General features: G+C 51.1%; 1 protein-coding gene across 2 annotated transcripts in view; it reads right to left on the bottom strand.

The window, feature by feature from the left end:
• The window catches only part of CSMD2 (CUB and Sushi multiple domains 2), a 252,563-nt gene that overhangs the window by 88,956 nt on the left and 141,692 nt on the right, over positions 1-21,915 (bottom strand). Inside the window, exons 15-21 of one of the 2 annotated variants that reach the window (XM_027661147.1) lie at positions 13,665-13,991; positions 11,348-11,542; positions 8,156-8,294; positions 7,268-7,455; positions 6,482-6,670; positions 6,178-6,294; positions 1,890-2,105 (exon numbers count right to left, since the gene is read on the bottom strand). In XM_027661147.1, the coding sequence (XP_027516948.1) occupies positions 1,890-2,105; positions 6,178-6,294; positions 6,482-6,670; positions 7,268-7,455; positions 8,156-8,294; positions 11,348-11,542; positions 13,665-13,991 (1,371 nt within the window). The remainder of the gene's footprint in view (positions 1-1,889; positions 2,106-6,177; positions 6,295-6,481; positions 6,671-7,267; positions 7,456-8,155; positions 8,295-11,347; positions 11,543-13,664; positions 13,992-21,915) is intronic. The other variant, XM_027661148.1, reaches the window with a different exon arrangement.

Raw genomic sequence — 21,915 nt, 5'->3', positions numbered from 1 at the left:
TATATATATATATATATATATATATATATATATATATATATATATATGCATGTAAAGGGAGCTAAAAATATAACTGGCTCCCAGTTTTGCTTTCCAAGAGAGGAAAGCAGCCTCCAAATACATGGAAAATCAGAGTTATAATTAGAGGCGAGCTTTTGAAAGGCAAAAAGCCATTTTCCCCCTCATCAAAATGAAAGTTAATTGGAAATTCTCTGACTGGTTTCCACAGAGTATCACATGCAAATCCCCCGAACTTCAGAGGCCAGAACAAAGGCACTGGAAACCAGGTTTTATCTGCATCTATGGCAACAGCTCTGTCCCTCAGTGAGTGTGTCAGCACCGAGCTCCCACAATAAAAATGGGCATTTCTCTTCCAGCCCCAAGTGCTGAATTCGCAGCTGTGGCCTCAGGACTCGGAAGGACACGGAGATGCATTAAAGAACAGCACCCAGGCAATAAACTTGTGTCCCTTAACTGATTGTTTTTGGGGAATGGCTTGTCAGGGCACTCAGGCAGCAAAGATTGACATTCCCTGGGATGTGTGCACAGGCAAACACTTGAGAGTCCTCTGCAGGACTTCAGGCTGGAGGACACAGTCAAGCACTGTGTGCCCTTCAGCCAGAGATCACCACACAGGGAGCATTTACAGGGTGACAGGACTGAACCCTCTGGAATTAAATCCCTCTGCAGGTGTGTTTCTCCCTCCTCCCCCTCATCCTCCCCTCTCTGTTTCTGGACACAGTTCCAGTTCCCTGGGCTGCACTATCCCTCTTTCCCCCCCAAGCCTGCTCTGGTTACCAGAGGAAAATCCTGCTCTGGTTATCAGAGGAAAATCCTGCTCTGGTTATCTGAGGAAAATCACTGCAGCAGGTACAGCCTCTCCAGCATGGCAGGCTGGGACAGATGGGATTTTTGGAGGGCAGTGCTGAGCAATCTGGACTTCTTGGACAAGGAGCAGGGCAGAGCTGGTCACTCCCATGGTCTGTCTGGTCTCTCTCTGTGCCTCTGGCTCGTTGCTCCACTTGGATGCTCAGCCAGTGATCAGCCTCTGCAGCCTGTCCTGGATGTGCCTCTGCCCCAGAGCCAGGCTGGGAGGGCTGGGGGGGTCCAGCCTGGAGAAGAGATGCTCCAGAGAGACCTTGGAGCCCTTTCCAGTGTCTAAAGGGGACTTTGGACAAGGGCCTGGAGGGACAGGACAAGTGGGAATGGATTCATACTGGAAAAGAGGAGATTTGGGTGGGATATCAGGAAGGAATCCTTCTCTGTGAGGGTGGGGAGGCCCTGGAATGAGTTGCCCAGAGAAGCTGTGGCTGCCCCATCCCTGGAAGGGTCCAAGGCCAGGCTGGAAGCAGAGAACAAATATCACATTATTCATGGAACTCTTTGGAGAGGGAATGAAAACAAAATGGCCAAGGGCAAAATGGGTATCAGTGTGTTTTCCATTGAAAGAAAAACTCCTCCACTGAAAGAAAACTCCACTGGGGGATGGCTCATGGCACAGGATGATGCTACTGAGGAACCACAGCCCAAAAATCCCACTTGGATGCCCAAGAGCAGCAAGTTCCAGTTTAAAAAAATCTCCCTCCATCTCTGCTTTTCCAGATTTTATCCCAGGCTTTCACCCTTTCTCCCCTCTCCTCCTTGTCCCCTAAAAAGCAATACCTGGAATAGAGAGATGACCCTTGGATAATGGGAAAGGGAGGGTGGGGAGGCCCTGGCACAGGTTGCCCAGAGAAGCTGTGGCTGCCCCATCCCTGGAAGGCTCCAAGGGCAGGCTGGAAGCAGAGAACCTTTAAGATCCCTCCCGACCCAAACCGCCCTGTGATCCTGTGATTCGCAGCAAAGTGGGAAGGGAAAGGATTAATTCTTTACCTCAGTGCTGCTCTTACCTGAGAAGGTGATGTTGAAGCCCTCGTAGGACATGGAGAAGTCGGAGATGAAGCGGATCTGGGCCGAGAAGTTGCCGAAGAGCCCCGCGCTGAGCGGGGCCGGCAGGCGGGACCCCGTCAGCTGCTGCAGGGGCTGGGCAAAGCTGGTGTTCTCGGTGATCAGGAGGTAGTCGTGCCCATTCTCCAGGTGAAAGGTGTGGAAGGTGAAGAACACACCTGCAGGGGAGGAGGAGCAGAGGTGGTTTCACTCCCACGGCTCTCCCCGAGCCCACCCCGATTCCCACCAGGAGCAGCTCAGCGAGGGGGGACATCCCACGGAAAATCATGTTAGAAACAAAACAGATAAAAAACCTGAAGCCAGGGTGTGGGACAGGGCCCAGCACAGAGCCAGGCAGTGAGGATGTGGGACTCCTGTGCCTCGGAAATGTGGGAACAGGGACAGAGCAGCAGCAGCAGCAGGAGCAGCCTGGCAGCTCTGAGAAGTGTTTTATTAGAACAGTATTGACCTTTAAATAGAGAGCAAGAGCAGCAAGAGCTGTAGCTGTGAGGACTTGAAAACAAGCATGTTCCAGAAGGAATTCATACCTGGAAAAATAGGACTCATGCCAAGTATCAAGGTCAGAGAGGCTCTTCCAGAAGATGAAGTGTGTCAGTGGTGGAACTGCAGGGACCTTCCCTGCCTTCCCATGATGGGACTGAATCACAAAATCACGGAATGGTTGGGGTAGGAAGAGACTTTCAAGATTATCTAATCCCACCCCCCTGCCATGGGCAGGGACACCTCCCACTAGTGCAGGCTGCTCCAAGAAAATCCTACACTTTCATTCGCATTACACTGCCAAAAATAAACCCCACAACAGATCCAGCCACGGAAAGAACAGACAAACACGGGACAAGTATTTTGTCTCGTCTCCCAAATTCAATTTCAACAATTTGAAACATTTTGGGAGAAGGCTGTGACCTTGCTGCATTTTGTAAATGAGCTAGAAAGGAGTAATGGATTACTTAAAGTATCCTTCACACCTCCAGACACAGAATGGGAAGCACTTCAGGGTTTTGCAGGAGCCTCCAGCGAGGTGATTTTTTTTCATGCTGGAATTCAAACGCCATTAGAAACACTTATTGTGTGGAAAATAATTCCATCTTTGAAGGGAAAAAAAATAAAAAAAAAATAATAAAAAACCAACAAAAAATGGCAGCAACAGCTTGGAGGGAGCAAAGGCAGGCAGGACCTGAGATCAGAACCCCTGTCACATCCTCGTCACAGCGAGTTAACAAGGCAAAGCCACGGCGAGCAATAAAAAGCCTCTTTGCATTTATATGGCTTTTTTCAGCCCAATATCTCAGCTCGGTTTCTGAGCGCCCAGGGCAGGGCTCCTGAGCCCCTGATCATGTAGGATTGGGATTCACCCTCCTCAGAATCCATCTGGAGAGACACAGCCCTCACATCCCACACGTCCCTAAACATCCTACACATCCCTAAACATCCCACACATCCCACACATCTTGCACATCCCACATATCCTACACATCCCTAAACATCCTACACATCCCACACATCTTGCACATCCCTAAACATCCCACACATCTCTAAACATCCCACACATCTCTAAACATCCCACATATCCCTCACATCCCACACCATCCCTACACATCCCACATATCTTGTACATCCTGCACATCCCACACATCCCACACATCCCTCCACCAGCAGTCTGAACAGTTCTGCTGCCAGCAGGGAACACATTTACACAACTTGAGCGTTCTCTGATTTTCCTTGCTGTGGTTTTCCTTTTCCCAAAGCCCCTTCTATCCTGTCCCTGCTCACAGATCAGCTCCTGCCCCTCCACTGCCCCTTGGGAGGAAGTTTTGGCCTCTCCCAGGTTTTTGGGAACATCCCACACGTGGCCAGCACACAAGTCCCTTAATTGCCCCAACTTGGCTGTTCCAACAGTTATTTTTATGTCACTGCAGACACTGAGTTACTTTATGGCCTCACAAGCTCTACAATTTGAGTTTAAAAGCAGCTTAATTTTAAAGGTATTTAAATGCTTAAAGGGAGACTATTATTTTTAATCTGAGAGCTTCAAAGTGATTTCTTCTCCCTATAATTTGTTTTGCTGTTTCTTCTGCAGAGAATGGGAAGGAAAAAAAAAACAAAACAAACCCACCAACCTTGTGTTTGCAGAGACATTCTGTGCCACAGTAAATTTCAGACCAGAGCAAAGGTTTAATCGGTCACAAATCCTTTAAAATGAGTTTATAATTAGCCCTTATGGCAACAGTTCCACAGCCCTTAACTGGCTCTCCTCGTGTGCTTGGGAGTTTTTACCTTAAAAAACCTGCAGTCAGGGGTTGTTCTCCAGCTCTGGGGACTGAACTGCCCTTGTGTTGGGTTGATTTTTGTGGGGTGATATTATTTTTGTTCCTTAGGTTGGGTTGGGTAAAACTGAGGGCATGAATTTCCTCTCAGATGATAAACAGGGAGAATTAAAGACATTTTGCCCTCCCCACATCTCACTCACAGGTCAGATCTATTTTCAGTTGACTGGTAGGAGTAATAAACACTTGGAAACTATTGGAAGCTTCCTGCCTCTCTGGAATTTTGCAGGGGGCACCAGTGGAACCAAAAATGTTCTGTCAGGCTCCACTTAATATTTACTTGGGTATAAAGAAGGAATTGTCAAAGTCAAGAGGAGCCCTTTTGCTTTGGGTCATTCAAATCCTTCTGCCTGGGACAGGGAAGGTTACCAAGGTGCAATGAGCTGCTGCACAGGGATAAAGTTGGGATGTCCCTGTGAGCCCTCCTGCTTCCCAGTTCCATGGGAAAGGCTTTGTGTTGGTCTCCAGCCTCTCTGACCTCCATTTCTTGGAAGGAAACGTTTCCATGTGACCAGCAAACCTTCGAAAATCACTTGGATAGAGGGAGGGATAAATGGAATATTCAGTTAAAATTTGACGCTGTGGAAAGCAGTCCACAGGGCAGTCCAGGATGCTCAGACCCAAGGCTGAGTTGTTTGGATGGTCCAGGAGTGCCCACAGTGCCCTGCTGGCAGGGCTGGGCTGTTCCCTCTGCCCTGAACTGGGCACAGAAGCATCTCCCACAGCCCAGAGAACAAACACCCCTGGATTTACAGACATATCCCTGCCAGCAGAAAAAAAAAACGTGTTTTTTTCCAGCCTTGGCCTGAAGAATTCCCTCTGATGTTGACATAAAAGCAGCCAGGCCATCAGAGCTGCACTTTCTCATGTCAAACAGAGCCAGTTTGGTGCTCTGGGCTGAGCTGGGCTCCGGGAGAACACGATGTCTCACCGGAGAGCTGGAGCCCAGGCAGAGTGGATTAATTGGAGAGTGGATTGCAGCCACTCCACAGAACACTTTTCCCAGCATGTGATGGTTCCCTTAATGCACTGTGCCGTTCATTGACAAGTTTATTTGCTGTAATACAAATGGAATTTGGCAAATTGGCTCATGATCCCTCCCGTCGTGCCGGTATCGGGAACGACAGCAGAGTTATGGAAGAGTGAGAAAGTCATCTAAAGGCTTTGTATCCTTTGTGTGAGCCCAGGAGATGCTGCTGGATCGTGAGGAATTACCCCCCTCCCCTCATCAAACCTGCTCTCTGATCATCAGTGATACTTTTCCTCGACTTTTCCTCCAATAGACAAGAGGAGCTTGGCCTGAACACACCTGCACTGGAAATACTCCTGGGCAGTGGGAAAAGGGGAGAGGCAGAGCTGGGAACTGAGAGTCCAGGTCCTATCCCATGCCTGGGAATGATTTCCTGCATGCTCCCACTTCTCCAGCTGTGAAATGCTCCACAGACAGTGACCCAGCACTGCAAAGGAAAATCAGCACCAAACATTCCTGCAAGGATGGCAGTGGCAGCTCCTCCCTCCTCTGTGGGACATTCCTGGCATTTCCAGGCATCCAAACACTGCATTTCAGGATATCTGAATCTACAGATCTCTCTCTCTCTCTCTCCCCTGATTTTCAGGATACTGCCACAAAGGTCTGAAACAGAAGACAACACCTGCCACAGGTTGTGGTTGACAGAGAACCACCTTCCCCTCTTAATCCTCTCCACTTTGAAAGGGTGATGAGTTCTGACACCAAAATCCTCTGCATCTTATCCAGAGACAAGGTTTGGGTGGTGGCAGAATTGGCCAAGCCCGTGGGCACCATCACTACTGAGAGAAACTCCTAGTTTACACAGGGAACAGCTTCTCTCCCACCCACCACCATCCTTCAGGCCTCCCAGACCGCTCCAAGCTGGAGGCTCCTCACCTTTTCCATGGGATGTTTCTATCGTCCACGTGCAGTTCAAGTTGTTGGGATAAAAATCTGGGAAGCCTGGGGACAGGATGGTACCACTGGAGCCACGAATGTAACCTCCACAGAGAGCTGCAGACAGGGCAGAGAGAGAACAGAACCACTCAAATAACCCCCTAATGAGGGCCATCAGCTCTTCCAGGTGGCAAAACAAAGCCCAGCCCCTCAAAAATCAAACCAAATACAGGGATCAGATGTCACTGGGAGATTCCCAGATGTGCCAGGGCGGGGTTTGCCCTCCCTGCAGATGTGTCCTTACCCTCACAGCTGGGCAGGGGGCGGCTCCACTGGAAGTTTGGCTCACACTCCAGGGCCTCGCTGTCACTCAGGGTGTATCCTGAGTCACAGCTGAAGGTCACCAGGGCTCCCACGTAGAAATCATTCCCGTGGCGCTGCCCGTTCACCGGGATCCCGGGATCCAGGCAGTGGTCGGACTGGAGCTTCACAGCTGTGCCAACAAAGCCTCAGTCACTGCTCAGCCCCTCCCAGAGCTCACCCCAAACCCTACAAGTTATCTCCAGAGATGGAATAGAGACAGAAACTGGTGGGATTCTCGGGGCCGGGAGCTGGACTTGACGATCCGTGTGGGATCTACGGCAGGATGTTCTGGGATTCTGGGAACTCATCCCTGCCTCCTAAAATCAACGGTGTTCTGCAGGTGCTAAAATAAAACCTGAAAAACTCTCTATAAACAGCCAAGTTGGTCAATGGTTGTGGACTCCCCATCCCTGGAAGTGGCCAAGGCCAGGTTGGACGGGGCTCTGAGCAACCTGGTCCAGTGGAAGGTGCCCCTCGCCCACAACGAGGGGTTAGAACAAGGTGAGCTTTGAGGTCCCTTCCCACCCAAACCATTCCAGGACTCCAGAAAAGGCAGAAACTGCTCCTCCACTGGCACAAAGCAGTGCAGCTTCTCCCTCCCCAGCCCTTGAGCAGTGAGAACTGCCTGGCACAGAGGGAAAGGAGATCCAAGGGGCCCCTGACTGAGGCCACTGTGCTGCTGGAGAACACGGAATGACACGGAACGACCCCGAGGACCCGCACTCACTTTCGTATCGGATCTGAAAGCCAATGTCAGAGTGGCTTTTGTCAGTGGTGAACAGGAGGTAGAGGTAGTTGCTGGTGCTGATGAGGAACTGGGGCACCTGGGTCCCGTCGTAGACCCCGATCAGGGGGGAGGAGTAGGAGCGGCCGTCCCGCACTTCCAGCGTGTCGTAGTTCACCTCCGTCTTGAACCTGGAAGGGCCACGGAGGAACTGAACACCCCACGTGTGGCTCAGTTTGCTGAACTGCAGCCCTGAGGGAGCTGGAACAACCAGGAGGCAGCACAGGCCACGGGGGGGGGGGGGGGGGGGGGGGGGGGGGTGGGCCAACCCGGGGGGGGAGGCGGGGGGGGGGGGGGGGGGGGGGGGGAGAGGTGTGGGCCTTCCTCCTGCCTGAGCATCTCCCTGGAGCCCGTCAGTCCCGTGTTTCTTGCTGACCCCTCACCTCCCTCATCTGCTGACACCGACCAGTCCTTGCAGCAACAATCCCCTCCCAGACACAGGAGTCAGGAGAGCACGGCCCCTCCTCCAGCTGTGCAATCCAGGGGAAGCCAAGAGACTCAGCATTCCCAAGGCTGGAGCAGATCCTCCCCGCTGCTGCTCCCCCAGGAACGCGGGGGAGGCTCAGCCTCCAAAAACGTGTCCTACCCGTGCCTAAAATAACACTGCAGAGGAGCAGGAGTGAGTCAAAACAGGGGGAAAATCACTATTTCCCATCCTTTCTACTTGAATCTCAGGTGAATTTTAATGCCTTGTCAGTTGATAAATAAAAAAGGGGAGGAGAGAACCTCGGTGCCAGACACGCACGGAGCAGCTCGTTCCTCGTCTTGGCTGCACCTCAACCCCCCGGGAACCACCCAGAACACCCACAGAGAGGGAGTTTGGAGGAGCACCTGTCAAAGGTGATCTTGATGGGGTAGCCAGGCTGGGCCTCAATGACCCAGGCACAGCTCAGCGAGTCCTTGTAGAAGCCAGGCCAGCCAGGGGACAGGATGGTGCCACTGGGCGACGTCAGGTGGCCACCACAGGGTGCTGGGGACAAGGAAATGGCACAGTTCACACAATCAGCCACCACAGAGGCTGGAAAAAACCTCCTAATATTATCAAGTCTAACACTGCCAAGTCCCCCACTAAACCATGTCCCTCAGTGCCACGTCTGCACAGGTTTAAATTTGGGTGAAGAGCATCCCAGAAGCTGCAGCACCATCAGATGTTCCCTCCCTGCCAAGGCAGGACCATCCTGCCATGCAAAGCTTTCATGCACTGCTGTCTCCCACCTGTTAAAAATAATCAGAAACACCAACAGGAACTGGTAAGAAATTGCCTTTTCAGCTCAGAATGAAGACACAGTAATCTGCTCCTGTCCCTGGGGGAGCCAGCAGCCTGACCTTGAGCAGTGGCTCTGAGGGGACAGGGTGTAATAATAATTGTTAGATATAAAAGCAGAGGAATCTGCAAGGTCAGTTTGCATTTCAGCAGCTGCAGGTGCCAGAAATCCTTTCCTGCCTGTGGTAATTGAGTCGTGGCTTTTCTACCACGAGGGACATCACCAGAGCACGGCATTTATTCCACACCGTGGTCCCTCGTGCCACCAGCAGAAGCTGAAGGTATATTCTTATTATATTTTCTGGGGGAAAAAAAAAAAAGACACTGGAGCTGATGGACCAGAGGTGGAAAAATCCTACAGCCCTCAAAAAACTGCCAGGTCTTGTCCTTGGGGCCTGTGGGACCAGCTCTGAGGAGCAGCTGCTGAAGCACCGACCCAGGGCCAGCCCAAGGGCCACCCAATGTCACCCTGGGAGTGACCTAAAATATGTCAGTCCGGGCCTAAAATCCCCCCCTGCTGATGTGAAGGAGGCAGATGAAAGTCATTTGATCTCAACTGGATCCAAAGCAATTATTTTTGAACGAGAGGCTCCTTTCTGCCCCAAAGCCACATCATCTCCTGTCAGGGCTTCTCCCCATCTTTCAACTCCTTTTTTTTTAGGTCTCTTTCTTCCCCATTAAATTTTTTTCAAGTGCTACACAGGACTTTAGATCTCTGTGCTTCCTCCTTGTTTAAAAAGGGTAATTAAAATGTCCACTTATCCAGTGCAGACTGAAGGGCAAGTCAAAGAACTCACCACTGTGATCAAGAGGAAAAGGGACAAGTTGATGGTATAAGGTTATCAAAGCTTCCAGAGAGAAAAGTTGATTAAAAGTGTATTATTTAATGTATGTTTCCTGCCTATACTTAAAAATACATAAACTTAAAGGCTGGTGCTTTGAAAGTAATGGGAACCCTGAATTAAATCTACCTTTTGTCAGCCAAAGAAAAATTATATAAGAACATAAAAAGTCCGGTTTTCTTATTATATAAAACTTGTTGAACACAATTGACACCTTCTTCTTTCCACCTCAAACACAATGGGCAAGATTGTGCAATTTCTGCTGCTCATCCACTCGAGCTACACATGACAATTACTGAAATTATTGCTCAATATTCCAGGACTATTTCTCAAGAGCACAGCAATTGCTACTCAAATTGCTGAAAACACCAGTGCAGGGCATCACTTCCCTGAGAACAGAGGGCAAAGGAAGACTTTCCACTCCTAATGAGCTCTTTCTTCCCTTCTCTTTTTCCGGAGTAGAAGCTTTAAAGGACTAAAAAAAAGCTTTGAAATCTGTATATGGGCCTTTAATTTAGCCCATCTCCCCCACATCTGGGTTGGCTGTGGTGGCCAAGAGATGTAAATGCAAAATTTCAGGCTCTCAACCACCAAAGTCCATTGACAGGACTTCCTTCATTATATAAACATCCTACATTTTACATGTCTCAAAAAATCAGGACAGAAAAACACCACCATGGATCTTCCATTGCCTGTTGTTTAATTCCCTCGTGACAAGAGCAGCAGGGGAGCTTTCAGCCATCCCTAAATCACAACCTTTTATTCCTGTTATTAGAAAAAAACACCTGTTGTAACAAGAACTGAGCAATAAAAGTAAACCCCCGGCATTCACTTCCCAAAAAAAACCAAACCTGGAAAACAAACCAGGGGTTTGTTATTATTGGACTGGCACTTCCTGCTGAGGAAACTCTGCTGTGCAAAGACAACACCTTCCAGAGCCAGGGAAAATCCTGGTCCTCCAGGACACCCTCACTGTGGGATATGTGACAGGCAGAGCTGTGATCCCTGATCCCAAAAGGCTGCAAATCCCAGGGGATCTCTGTCCTTCCTGGCTGCAAGTGCAGGAAGGTTGGGAGGGCTGGGGGTGAAGAGAAGCTCCAGGGAGATCTTAGAGCCCCTTCCAGTGCCAAAAGAGGCTCCAGGAGAGCTGGAGAAGGTTCCCAGCCCATGGCACTGATGCCACATCCAGTCTCATCTTAAAAACCTCCGGGGACGGAGAATCCACCCCTTCCCTGGGCAGCCCATTCCAATGGCTGAGCACCCTCTCTGCAAAGAAATTCTTCCTAATATCCAACCTAAACCTCCCCTGGCACAGCTGAAGACTGAGCCCTCTTGTCTTGCTGATGGTTGCCTGGGAAAAGAGACCAACCCCCCCCGGCTCCCCCCTCCTGTCAGGGAGTTGCAGAGAGTGAGGAGGTCTCCCCTGAGCCTCCTCTTCTCCAGGCTGAACAGCCCCAGCTCCCTCAGCCTCTCCTCACAGCACTTGTGCTCCAGGGCTGGAGCCCCTCTGCTCTGGAGCCAGGCTGGGAGAGCTGGGGGGGTTCACCTGGAGAAGAGAAGGATCCAGGGAGAGCTGAGAGACCCTTGCAGGGCCTAAAGGGGCTCCAGGAGAGCTGGAGAGGGACTGGGGACAAGGCCTGGAGGGACAGGACATGGGGGAATGGCTTCACACTGGGAAAGGCAAGATTCGGGTGGGATGTTGAGGAGAAACTGTCCCCTGTGAGGGTGGGGAGGCCCTGGCACAGGTTGCCCAGAGAAGCTGTGGCTGCCCCATCCTTGGGAGCGTCCAAGGCCAGCTTGGAGCAACCTGGGCTAGTGGGAGGTGTCCCTGCCCAGGGCAGGGGGTGGCACTGGACGCTCTCTGAGCTCCCTCCCAGCCCAAACCACCCCGTGAACCCTCCGAGCAGCTGGACTGACCTTCACACCTGAGCACGGGGTGGTTCCACACCACGTTGCCCTCCTGCAGGACGCAGGTGACGGTCTCGGAGCCGTGGGTGCGGATGAAACCCTCGTCACACAGGAAGGACACGGAGCTGCCCAGCTGGAGGCTGTCCCCAAAACGCTTCCCGTTGACCGGCACGCCGGGGTCGGGACACTCGTTGTGCCGGAACGCTGAGGAAGGAAGGGGGAAAAAGGGAGGCAAGGGAAGGGTCAGCGTCTCGTTTCCCTCCACCCCTGCCCCAAAAAACAAGCTGGCTGAACATCAAACTTCATTTTTTTTTCAGTTCCCAAGCGTTTTCTTTGCAGCCTGAGGGGAGGGATGAGGTTAAAACCAGTTGAGCCCTCCCCAAATTTTCATTTGCAAAGCCTGGCCATGATGATGGTGATGATGATGATGACCCAAGAGGGGCTGAGATCCAGCAGTGACAGGGCCAGAGAAGAGCCCGCAGGACCAAGTCACCTCCTCAGACATCTCCACACATGAAAACATACATATATATATTTATAAGTACTCAAAATAGAGATAGAGCTCAGTTCAGAACCTCAAGCAGTCAGAACAAATTAATTCCTCTGTGCTTCAGAGCCCATTTACACCAGTAAAAATTGTTTTAAAAATGTCTTTATGCAGGGGACAGCCCCAACTCCCACTAGGGGTGGGTGATGGACGGGAGATGCACAGGGAGGGCACCACCAGTTCCTGGGTGAGGTGTCACCCTCCTGACAGGATCTGGGGCTCAATCCTGCCTCTGATACCCCCTCACACAAACTCCTTCACCTGAGGAGCCTCCAGCCTGCTGAAGTTTGGCAAATGTTTTCTTAAGCCCTCAGATTTTTCCCCTTTTTTTTTTTTTAAATAAAGGCTTTGCAATCATGGCTAGAAAGGCTATTAATTTAGCTGTGCCACGAAAGGCCATTATAACAAAGCCATTTATCAGTTCTGCTGAATAGGTTTAATAATGCTCTTTAGAAAATTACAGGACAATATGAGGGTAAAATTGCCGTGGCATTCACTGGAGATTTGAAGACTGGACTTAACGTGGAGCCAAATCCATCTGTGGAAATTTCAAGGCTTTTTGTTATATAAGGCAGTGCTACATGTTTGCCTTCATCTTCAAAGCCTTGCATCTCTTTTAGCTGTCAGTAGAGGAGGGGGATGTTGGCTGATGAACACAACCAGCACTGAGCTGCCCAAAGAGCATCCCCTGAACCCCAGAGGCAGAGCAGGGAGCCCAGAGAATCCCAGAATCACAGCCTGGTTTGACTTGGAGGGGTTATCTCCTTCCACTCCCCAAGGTAGGGACACCTTCCTCTAGCTCAGGTTGCTCTGACCTGGCCTTGGACACTTCCAGGGATCCAGGGGCAGCCACAGCTTCTCTGGGCAACCTGTGCCAGGGTCTCCCCACCCTCCCAGGGAAGGATTTCTTCCTAATATCCAATCTAAACCTTCCCTCCTTCAGGTTAAGGCCCTTCCCTTTGTCCTGTCACTACCCATCCTTGCCCAAAGTCCCTCTCCAGCCTTCTTGTAAAGCCATGGACACATCTCCTGATGGGAGAACACAAACCCTGGCTGCTCCAGGGACACATAACCCAGGGACACATTGGGTTATTTTCCTGGACAAGAACTTGTGCCACCAGCTCTAAGCTTGCCACCAATCCCCAATTTACCCAACTGCAAATATGAGGTAATCCCCACTTTTCCAGATTTCCTCTGGAATCCCAACAGCTTTACTGAGCTTGATCTCTCGCCCATCAGTTCCCAGCAAGAATTCAGAGTGTGAAATGCAAACCAGGGGGGTCTGCAGGGGACATTTCAGCATTTAGGTCCTCAGCAAGACAGTTGTCAGCAAATCCTGTGCAGGGCCAGGAGTTGGACTTGATGATCCTCAGGGGTCCCTTCCATCTCAGCATATTCTATGATTCTATGATATCATCCTTGATTGTCCATCAAGACTCTTGTGCTAGGTAGATTCATTTTTCTGCTGCTTTAGCTCAAGAGAAATTAAAACTTGTTTATCTCTTACTTACACTGTAAGATTTCCATATTTTCACAGCCATTATCTTTCTCTGCATTTAGGGTGTTCCTGTGGCCTCAGAGAGAAGAAGAAACAACCTTTTTTTTGACTCGGTGTGTGGTTGGGATTCCTTCCTACCACACAGAGGGTATCCTCTCTAGGACAGTGCTGGCAGGGTGTGCTGCCTTCATGCCAACTCAAATGCTAATTAATTGTGTAGCTCAGAAGCAGCTATAAACGTTAACGAGCAACTTAATATCAATAAAGGGGGGCAAACTCACTGGTGAAGGTGATGTTGAAGCCTCTCTTCTCCATGGAGTGGTCGGTCTGGAACTCCAGCCTGGCCACGTGGCCGCTGCTGGTCAGGGAGGAGGGGATCTGGTTCCCTGAGAAGGTGCCCAGCACCGGGGACTCGGCGGTGCCGCCGTCCTTCACGGCCAGGAAATCAAACTGGGGCTCCACGTCGAAGTCGTTGAAGGCCAAGTGGATCCTGCTCTCGGGCTTGGCGATGATGAGCCACACGCAGTGCAGGCTGCTGCCGTACTCCTCGGGGTAGTTGGGGGACAGCACGATCCCCGCCGGGCTGGTGAAGTTGAAAAAGCAGGAAACTGCAAGGAAAAAAAAAAAAAAACAACAAAAAAACCCCCCATCAACCAGGCAGCAGAGGGGCCTGGATAGGTTGGAGAGTTGGGCTGATTCCAATGGGACGGAATCGAAATAAAACCAAAATAAAATCAAAGTTGGAGTTTGCAGCGACGTCTTCTGTTGTGGCACAAGAACCTGGAGGAAGGAACCGACTCAGCCCTTACTCCATGCACAGCTCCAGCCTCTCCTCTGCTGCTGCCCACAGCCAAGCTTTTTGATTTAAACTGCTGGGCCAACTGCAGATAATTCAGAGGGCAGTGCAGACTTCTCAGGATTTGCTTAAAAAAATAAACCCTGCCCTTTCAGGTGACCTTCCCGTTGCTAAATGCATTTTTCCCCCATTCTCCTCAGCAGGTGTGACCCCTCTGCATTCACTCAACTCCTTCCACCCAGACCGTGCCCATCCTGCATTAAATATTTCTGGGGTCCAGTAATAAATTGCTGAGTCCTTTGAGAAGGAGCCATGAGCCAATTTATGTCCTTGGGCAGCTCTTTGGAGCTGTGTGAGCACTGAGAAAGGAAGGCTTTGGAGGAGCAGCCCAAGAACATTCCCAAGTTTCCCCCCCAGCACCAGGGGGTTGGGACAATTCCCCCAGGGGGAGGGGGAAACTCCTCTTCCCATCACAAATAAATCACTGACTTTTGCTGGGACAGCACATTCCCGAAAAGAGGCCTCCAAGCAGGCTGCAATTCCCAGGAAAACAATCAAACCTCCTTTAAGTGGAGTTGAGGGGAAGAGTGTGCAGGAAAAAAACCTTCAGCCCTCCAGGGTTTTCAATATATACTGTATTGCAGCTGACAAGGCCCATTAACCTGGAAAAGCAAGGCTGCCTCTCAAGTGGTACCTGCCCAGAGTTTGGGATATTTTATGTATGGATGCTCTGCTCATCTTTTTTTCCCCCCCATCACCCTTGGTAAAACCCATTACTGGGAACATACATCTCCCTAATTCCTGGCAAAGGGACATCGAGCAGAGGATGAGCCTGGGCTGAGTTCGGCATTTATACAATTATTTGGATCACTGCTCAGCCCTCCCTCTGTTATTTTCCCTCTGCCTTCCCTTCAACACTGGATGGGTTGGGATCCAATAAATGGACGTTACCATGACGTTATCAAGGCCACACCATCTATTCCCTGCTCTCAGCAACAAAGGGAACAGATTAGAGAGAAAACAAACTGCAAAATATCCTCAGGATTTGGGCTCTTTACAAGAAGCTGAAATATCAGGGGATGCTGTCAAATAATTCTGTCAGCATAAGCAGGGTATAATCTGCCTAAGAAATATTGCATTCACACCCAGGGAAACGTGAGTGGCAGGAACCCCTCCCAGGAACGAGGTGTCTCCTATAAATTTTTAAACCCCAAGTGGTAAATTAGCATTCAGCCAGAGGACCTACAGCATCCCACCAGCCAGGCAGAGAGAGGTGCAGCACAGCTCAGCTCACAAAATAACAACAGCAAAGAACTTGCTGACAAAGGGAAGGCAGAGGCAGGGTGAGGGAAGAATATAAAATTAACCTTTGCTAGATAAAACAAAGTGACAGATTAAAAAGTAGCTGATAAAAAAAACCCAGCAAAAAACAACTCCAAAAGTCTCCACTGCAGAGGAGCAAATGAGGATTTGGAGTTGCCATAAGATCAGTGAGCAGAAAGGCAAGTTGGGGCTGCAGGACAAAGGCCAAGAACCAGGTCCAAGCTCTCCTTGGTGGGAAGAGGAGCTTGGCTTCACCTTCCCAAGGGGAACATCCAGCCCAGGAAGCCACAGTTGGTCCAGAGGGATCCTCAACGAGATCCTGGTGCCTGTGATAGGACAATTTCCTTCATCTTTTTAAGCTGAGGGGGTTTTTCTTCCCTATGAGGAGATGTTTCAGCTCTGGAGCTGCACTGGGATCCACAGCAGCCCCTCTGCAGTGCTGGCCACCAGGATCCAGGCAGGAGCTGTTTAACAACATGTCACAGGCAGGGAGAAGAGCTGTCAGAGGGAGGATTGGAGCCAGGAAAGGTGGGAGACAGCCCAGCACTGCCTGGCTCCTGCTGTTTGTGCTGCTGAGACAGCGAGGAACAAAAAGCCCCCGAGGAGCCAGCAGTGATTCCCAACATGACAGGGGTCAGCCTTGCTGCCTGCAGCCTGTCCATCAGGATCCCTGAGCTGGGAACAGCCCTGAGAACCTCAGAGCCTGGAATTAATATTTATTACCCTTGTTCTTAAATGTTAGAAAAGGACATTTCATTATGAGCACAGCACAGAGTCCCGTTCATAAAGCCCACACTGATCTTTGTCAATAATTGTTATTACTGACCAAGCACTGCAAAGGCAATAAGAAAAATCCCTTCATTAAATGCAGCAGAATAAATCCCAGCAGAAGCCAGCAGGGACAGAGCAGAGAGCACAGGCAGGAAGGGCCCAGCACGAGGGATTTGTTCAAGTCATCACAACCATCATCCAGGTTCTGCTTTGATTCAGAGCAGGAAAAGAGCGAAGGAACAGCTCAGGAAGTCGAGTGGGACAGGGGGATGTGGCACAGGGACACTGTCCCATGTCCCTGGGGGTGATGCCTGAGGCTGGGCTGAATGCAGGGGAACCCAAGAGTTCTTCACCACCACCTCCATCAGGAGCAATTCCTGCAGTTGTCTCACCCAAATCTTCTCTCTCCCAAGTTGTTTCTCTTTTATTCTGCCTTCCAAAGACCCAGCTCCTCCACAAACAACCTCTCTCCTCCCATGAGGCCACACCTGGTGTCCCCAGACACTCCAGCCCCGCTCACCCTGCACGTGAGGATCCAGGGCTGACCCCAGGGAGAGGTCACACCGTGGGAACAGGAGCTGGAAAACCCAGCAGGAAACCACTGTAAGAATAATTGCAGTCTCCATGGAAACAATAAAAAGTCCTGACTTCTCTCTCAGTTTTTTTAGATATTGTTCCCACAGACTGTGACCACTTGGGAGAGAGCTTGGAGACAGGAGTGGATTTTCTCCTTCCCTTCCCTTTTGAAGAAGATCCCTGCTCTAGGCACAGCTTGGTGATGGAGTGGAAAAACAGGAGCTCAGCAGGAGCCTGGTTAATCAGCAGCATTCCTCACTTGGGAAGCACACATCCCAAGGAGCTGACAGTGCTGGAAGCCCAGGGCACTGCTCCAGCTGGGAAGCAAAGTGCTTTATATTTTGCATTTTCCTCTTTCTGTGTCTGCAGAAACACATCTGCACCAGGGTGCATTTCCCTCCTCCAAACCCTCCGGCAAGTGGGAGGTGAGGGAAGGAGTTTGGAGCAAATATTAACCAGGAGTTCTTGGATTTCAGAGCAACAAACTCCTCATTTCACTCTGGTGGAATGGCTGAACTGGGCTGGGACAGCAGGAAGTCAAGAAGGATGAAAAGCAGGCAGGTTTTGGGCACCAAAACTCGAGGAAAATATCACTGATTTAAACCAGGCTGTGCAGGAGCCTCTGAGCAGGTTCCAAAACCTCTCAAACAGCACCTGGGAGCAACTCAGAGTTTCTTAAACTTCCTGAGAGCTGCTGATCCACACCAGGACAGGGCTGGGCTGTGTCTGCCAGGGATCCTGCAGCCATCTGTGCCCAGGAGGTGCTCCAAGGTCCTGCAGGAAGATCCTCTCCCATGTGCCCGTGGATTGGAAACAGAACTCTCCCCCTCCCTGCAGCCCCTTGGGAATGGGGGCAGTGGCCACAGGAAGATGGAGCTTTAATTCCCAGGTTTTGGCAAAAGCTCCAAATGAGCCCAGTGGTTTCTGTCTGTGCCTTGGCTGTGCTGCTCTGGCAGCTCATCCCTCCTGTGCTGCAGGGTTTGGAGCCCTCTGCCAAGTGCTGCAGGGAACAGCCTGGCATGGGACTGTCCCCACACAGTCCTGACACCCCAAAGGGATGAGGGGTGAGTGCTGTGACCCTAAAAAGGGTTACACCCCCCAAAGTGTGAAACACAGCAGAGCCTGGGCAGGTTCAGCCACACCTGAAGCTTCACACTTGGGGAGCAGGGAAAGAGCCTGGAAAGACAAACTCCCACCCGACAGCTCCATCCCATGTGAGCTGGGAGTGTCCCACTGCAGCCTCCTCAAACCCCAACCCCACGTGGAGAGGGTTGGATTAAAGAAAGGAGCTTCCCTGCAGCCCAGATTGGGGATGGCAACACAACACCCCCCACATCCCACCTCCTGGACACAGGGAAGGGGACAGGGACAATCTCCTCTCCTGGCAAAGCCAGGGAAGTGCCAGTTCAGATCAGAAGAGGAGCAGCCCATCAGAGCCACCCTGCAGAGCAATTGCTGCCAGGAACAGGGACAGATGCCCTGGCACAGGACAGCTCATCTGGAGCAGCACAAAACCCCCCCAGGGGAGCAGTTCCACCGGTTCAATCAGGGAAATAACAGCGTGGAGACAACCCAAGGAACTGCATCCTGCTGCTGAGGGCTGAGAGGGCAGCTGGCAGCACCCAGGGGAGGGTGGGCACAGAGGGGACACCCCCCAGCACAGCTCTGCCACGGGCAGGAGGAGCCTCCCTGCTGAGGACCCCAAAACCCCAAAAATTCATCACAGCTCCCAGAGCAGCTTGTGGCTCTACAACTGCCAGGGAGAACTTGCTGGCAAAGGAACACTGAGGAGAAACCAGGCTCTGGTTTGAGCCAGGGGAGTGCCAGCTCTCCTCAGACACAGGGGACACCTCCCAACTCACCTGACAAGAGGGATGCTGGAGGATGAGCACCTTATTTGGGAAAAGCCCCAAGGAGGAGGAGCAGGGACTGGTTCCACGGCCCTCTCACAGTCCCACAGAGGGAAAGGGACTTGTCTGGGCTCACAAAACACAGTTTTAGTTGTTTTATCTCCCTGGAGTTTGTTTCCCTGGGGAACACGACGGGTCCAGAAACCTTAGAGTTCACAGGCCTGAGGTGCACCAACTAAACAGGCATCAGAAAATCAGGTGTTTTCTGGAATGACCTCCCCCCCCAGAGCAACAGCTAAACCAGGGCCAAAAGTTTGCCTGGCTCCAGTGAGGTTACACCAAAAATAAAAAGCCTGAGGAGCTCATGGGGGAACAATTATAACCTGATTCCTCATCATTAAGAAGGAGCTGAAGTGATTCCTGCCCAGCACAGCACTTGAGCACGTCTGTCTGCTTAAGCAAACATTTAAATCTCAGCCCTTTATAAACCAGGGCTGCAGAACAAGGGCTCTGAGAGAGAGTGCCCTGCTTAAAATCAGGAAGGGAACGGTCTTACATGGCTGCAAGCGTGAAACAAGGTTGTTAACAAAAGCTACAAATCCCCCATGGAAACAGAGATCAGGGTAATCCTGCCTTCATTTAATTTGCTTCCCTCACTGCAGGGACACCCTGGATCTCTGGCTCAGGGGAACAGGTTGGATAAGGAGCATTTCCCCAGCCCTTTGCTGCTCTGAACCCCTCGGGTCGAGGGCAGGGGGAAGGTGCTGGTGGGTCCTCGTGGATTTACAGCTGATGAACAACTGCAGAAACCACCCAAGCCAGGAACTGGGCTCAGCAGGTGACAAACCTGTGTCCTGGGAAGGGTTCCAGCTGGGATGTGACTGGGATGTGACCTGTGCCCTGCCCTGTGCCCAGAGGTGACATGTTTGGGCAGGGTAAGGTCAGCCCCCATCCCCTGTCCCAGTTTGGGTGGCAAAGATAATCCCAGGGTGTCCCTGCCATTACACCAGGAAAATGGGAGCAGCATCAATCACAACTAAAAAAACCCCACATGACAAAACAGCCTGGAATAACAAGGACCAGAATTCCTGCACTTCTTCCAAAAACCCACTAAAAGCAACAGCATCTACAGGCAGGTAAATGAGTCCAGTGGTAGAAAGGGGAGAAAGAAAACATTTACAGCAGGAGGGAGAAACATTTGGGGAGTTAATATAAACTGTTCCATCAGCTCTGCACAAAGAGGGAGTAAAAGGAATAATATGAAAGGGAGAAGGGAAAGGGAGAAGGGGGAAAGGGGATAAAGGAGAAGAAGAAAGAGAGAGGGAGAAAGGGAGAAAATAAAGACCAATTGCTAATTCAATTTAGAGCTAAAATGACAACCTTGTCGAGTGACATGAATGACACAGTTCTGTTCAGCACATTCCTGGGGAAAACATCCACTGCACTTTGCATTTCCAGGTCCCAACCCTGATGGTTTGGCCCAGACAGGGCTCCCAGAAGGCAGAGCTCAGCTCCACACTGAAGGCTGCAATCCTTCCAAAGGGGAGCTCAGGTTATTCAGCAGGTCTAAGAGGCCAGTATGGGATTAATAAAAAAAAAAAAAAGGGGAGTAGTTATGACTAAGGAGATGAGATATTTTATACTGCTGTTCAGGAAAATCAGATATTAAAAGACTGGAAAGCAACTTGAGCGGATCTGTGAGGAGAAATGGGCTGTGGCTGAGGATTTCAAGTGAACAAGAGGGGAAGAAAGCACAACATCTGCTCCAGGGCCAGGGGAAGCAAGCACACAATTTAACATAATTCCAATTGGAAATGCTTTGGGAAAAGCCTTCTGTTCTGTTCAGGGGAATATTAGGCACGAGCACTGCTCTAAGCAGTAATACACAGAGTTCACAGGAACACAACCAAAGGAAAACCACTGGAAAATAATGGAGATCCTAAAGCAAGAGCAGAGCAAGAGCAAGAGCAGAGCCTGGAGGAATCCAGAAGTGTCTTGGAACAGCCCAGCCCAAATTCAGGCCCCTCCAGTCAAACACACACAGGCACAAACACGAGTTTATCCCCACCCCCAGCAACGCCAAACTCGGGGCAGGAACCTCCAACCCCTCTTGTTTGGGCTCACAAAACACAGAGTTTTAGTTGTTTTATTTCCCCAGGGTTTGTTTCCCTGGGGAACACGGCGGGTCCAGAAACCTTGGAGTTCACAGGCCTGAGGTGCACCAACTAAACAGGCACCAGAAAATCAGGTGTTTTCTGGAATGACCCCCCCAGAGCAACAGCTAAACCAGGGCCAAAAGTTTGCCTGGCTCCAGTGAGGTGCTCCCAGTGACATTTATTGTCACAGTTTATGCCACAACCCTCAATCATGTCCAGTGCCAGCACTGCTTGGTATGAGCCAACCCCCTGGGAAAGGGGCAGGACTGAAAGCTCAGGAGCTGCAGGACACAGATCCCCAGGGACAGGCAGCAGGAGGAGCAGAAAGGAAGGGAAACTGCTGGGGAAGAAGAGCAAAGGACCTTTTAAGCCTCACTGAACTGCTGCAGAAACCCTGTGAGAGCATCTCCCTTTCCTTGGCAAGGAAACACAAATTTTGGAACAAATCCTGGTCATAAACGTTTTGCAGCAGGGCCTTCCCCTGCTGTATTTCCCATAAAATCAGAAAACAAGCCTGTCCCTACTGTACATAAGATGTTTAACCAGCAATTCCCACCCAGCATCTGGAATTATGGCCCCCCTAAAACACCCCTGTCCCCAGCCACGTCTGCCCAGCCTTCCACCAGCACTCCCCACAGGGGCTGAGCCACTCTAGAGCTGCAGTTATGGGGCTGCTGCCCCATTTATGAGCTTAATGATCTCCTCAGCCACAGGTCAGTGCAGACTTCAGCTGGAATGTCACATCCACCACGGGAGCACAAACCTCACCCGAGTTAGCACAGTTTTCCTTCAGTAACCAGCTGGAGAAGGGAAGGGACCTGGAAGGGACCCGAGGCAGAGCAGGGAGAGCACACAGTCCCAGCACAGCCCTGATCTCCCCCTGGCCGCTGCTCCGTGCTCCTCATCCCTCCTCTGCCCAGGAAAGAGCCCAACCAAGCTCTCCCCAAGGCTTCAGCTGGGTGCAGATGCCCCTTGGTGCCATCTGTGCCCCCGGCAGAGAGCACAGAGCACCCCCCTGTCCCCAGCACCAGCTCACACACACGGGCGATGCTCCGGAGCC

The sequence above is a fragment of the Corapipo altera genome, unplaced genomic scaffold (genome assembly GCF_003945725.1).
Source record: "Corapipo altera isolate COAL_440 unplaced genomic scaffold, ASM394572v1 201, whole genome shotgun sequence".
Lineage (NCBI taxonomy): Eukaryota > Metazoa > Chordata > Aves > Passeriformes > Pipridae > Corapipo > Corapipo altera.
Note: the sequence above shows the minus strand (reverse complement) of the source record. Positions and strands in the feature narration are given on the sequence as shown.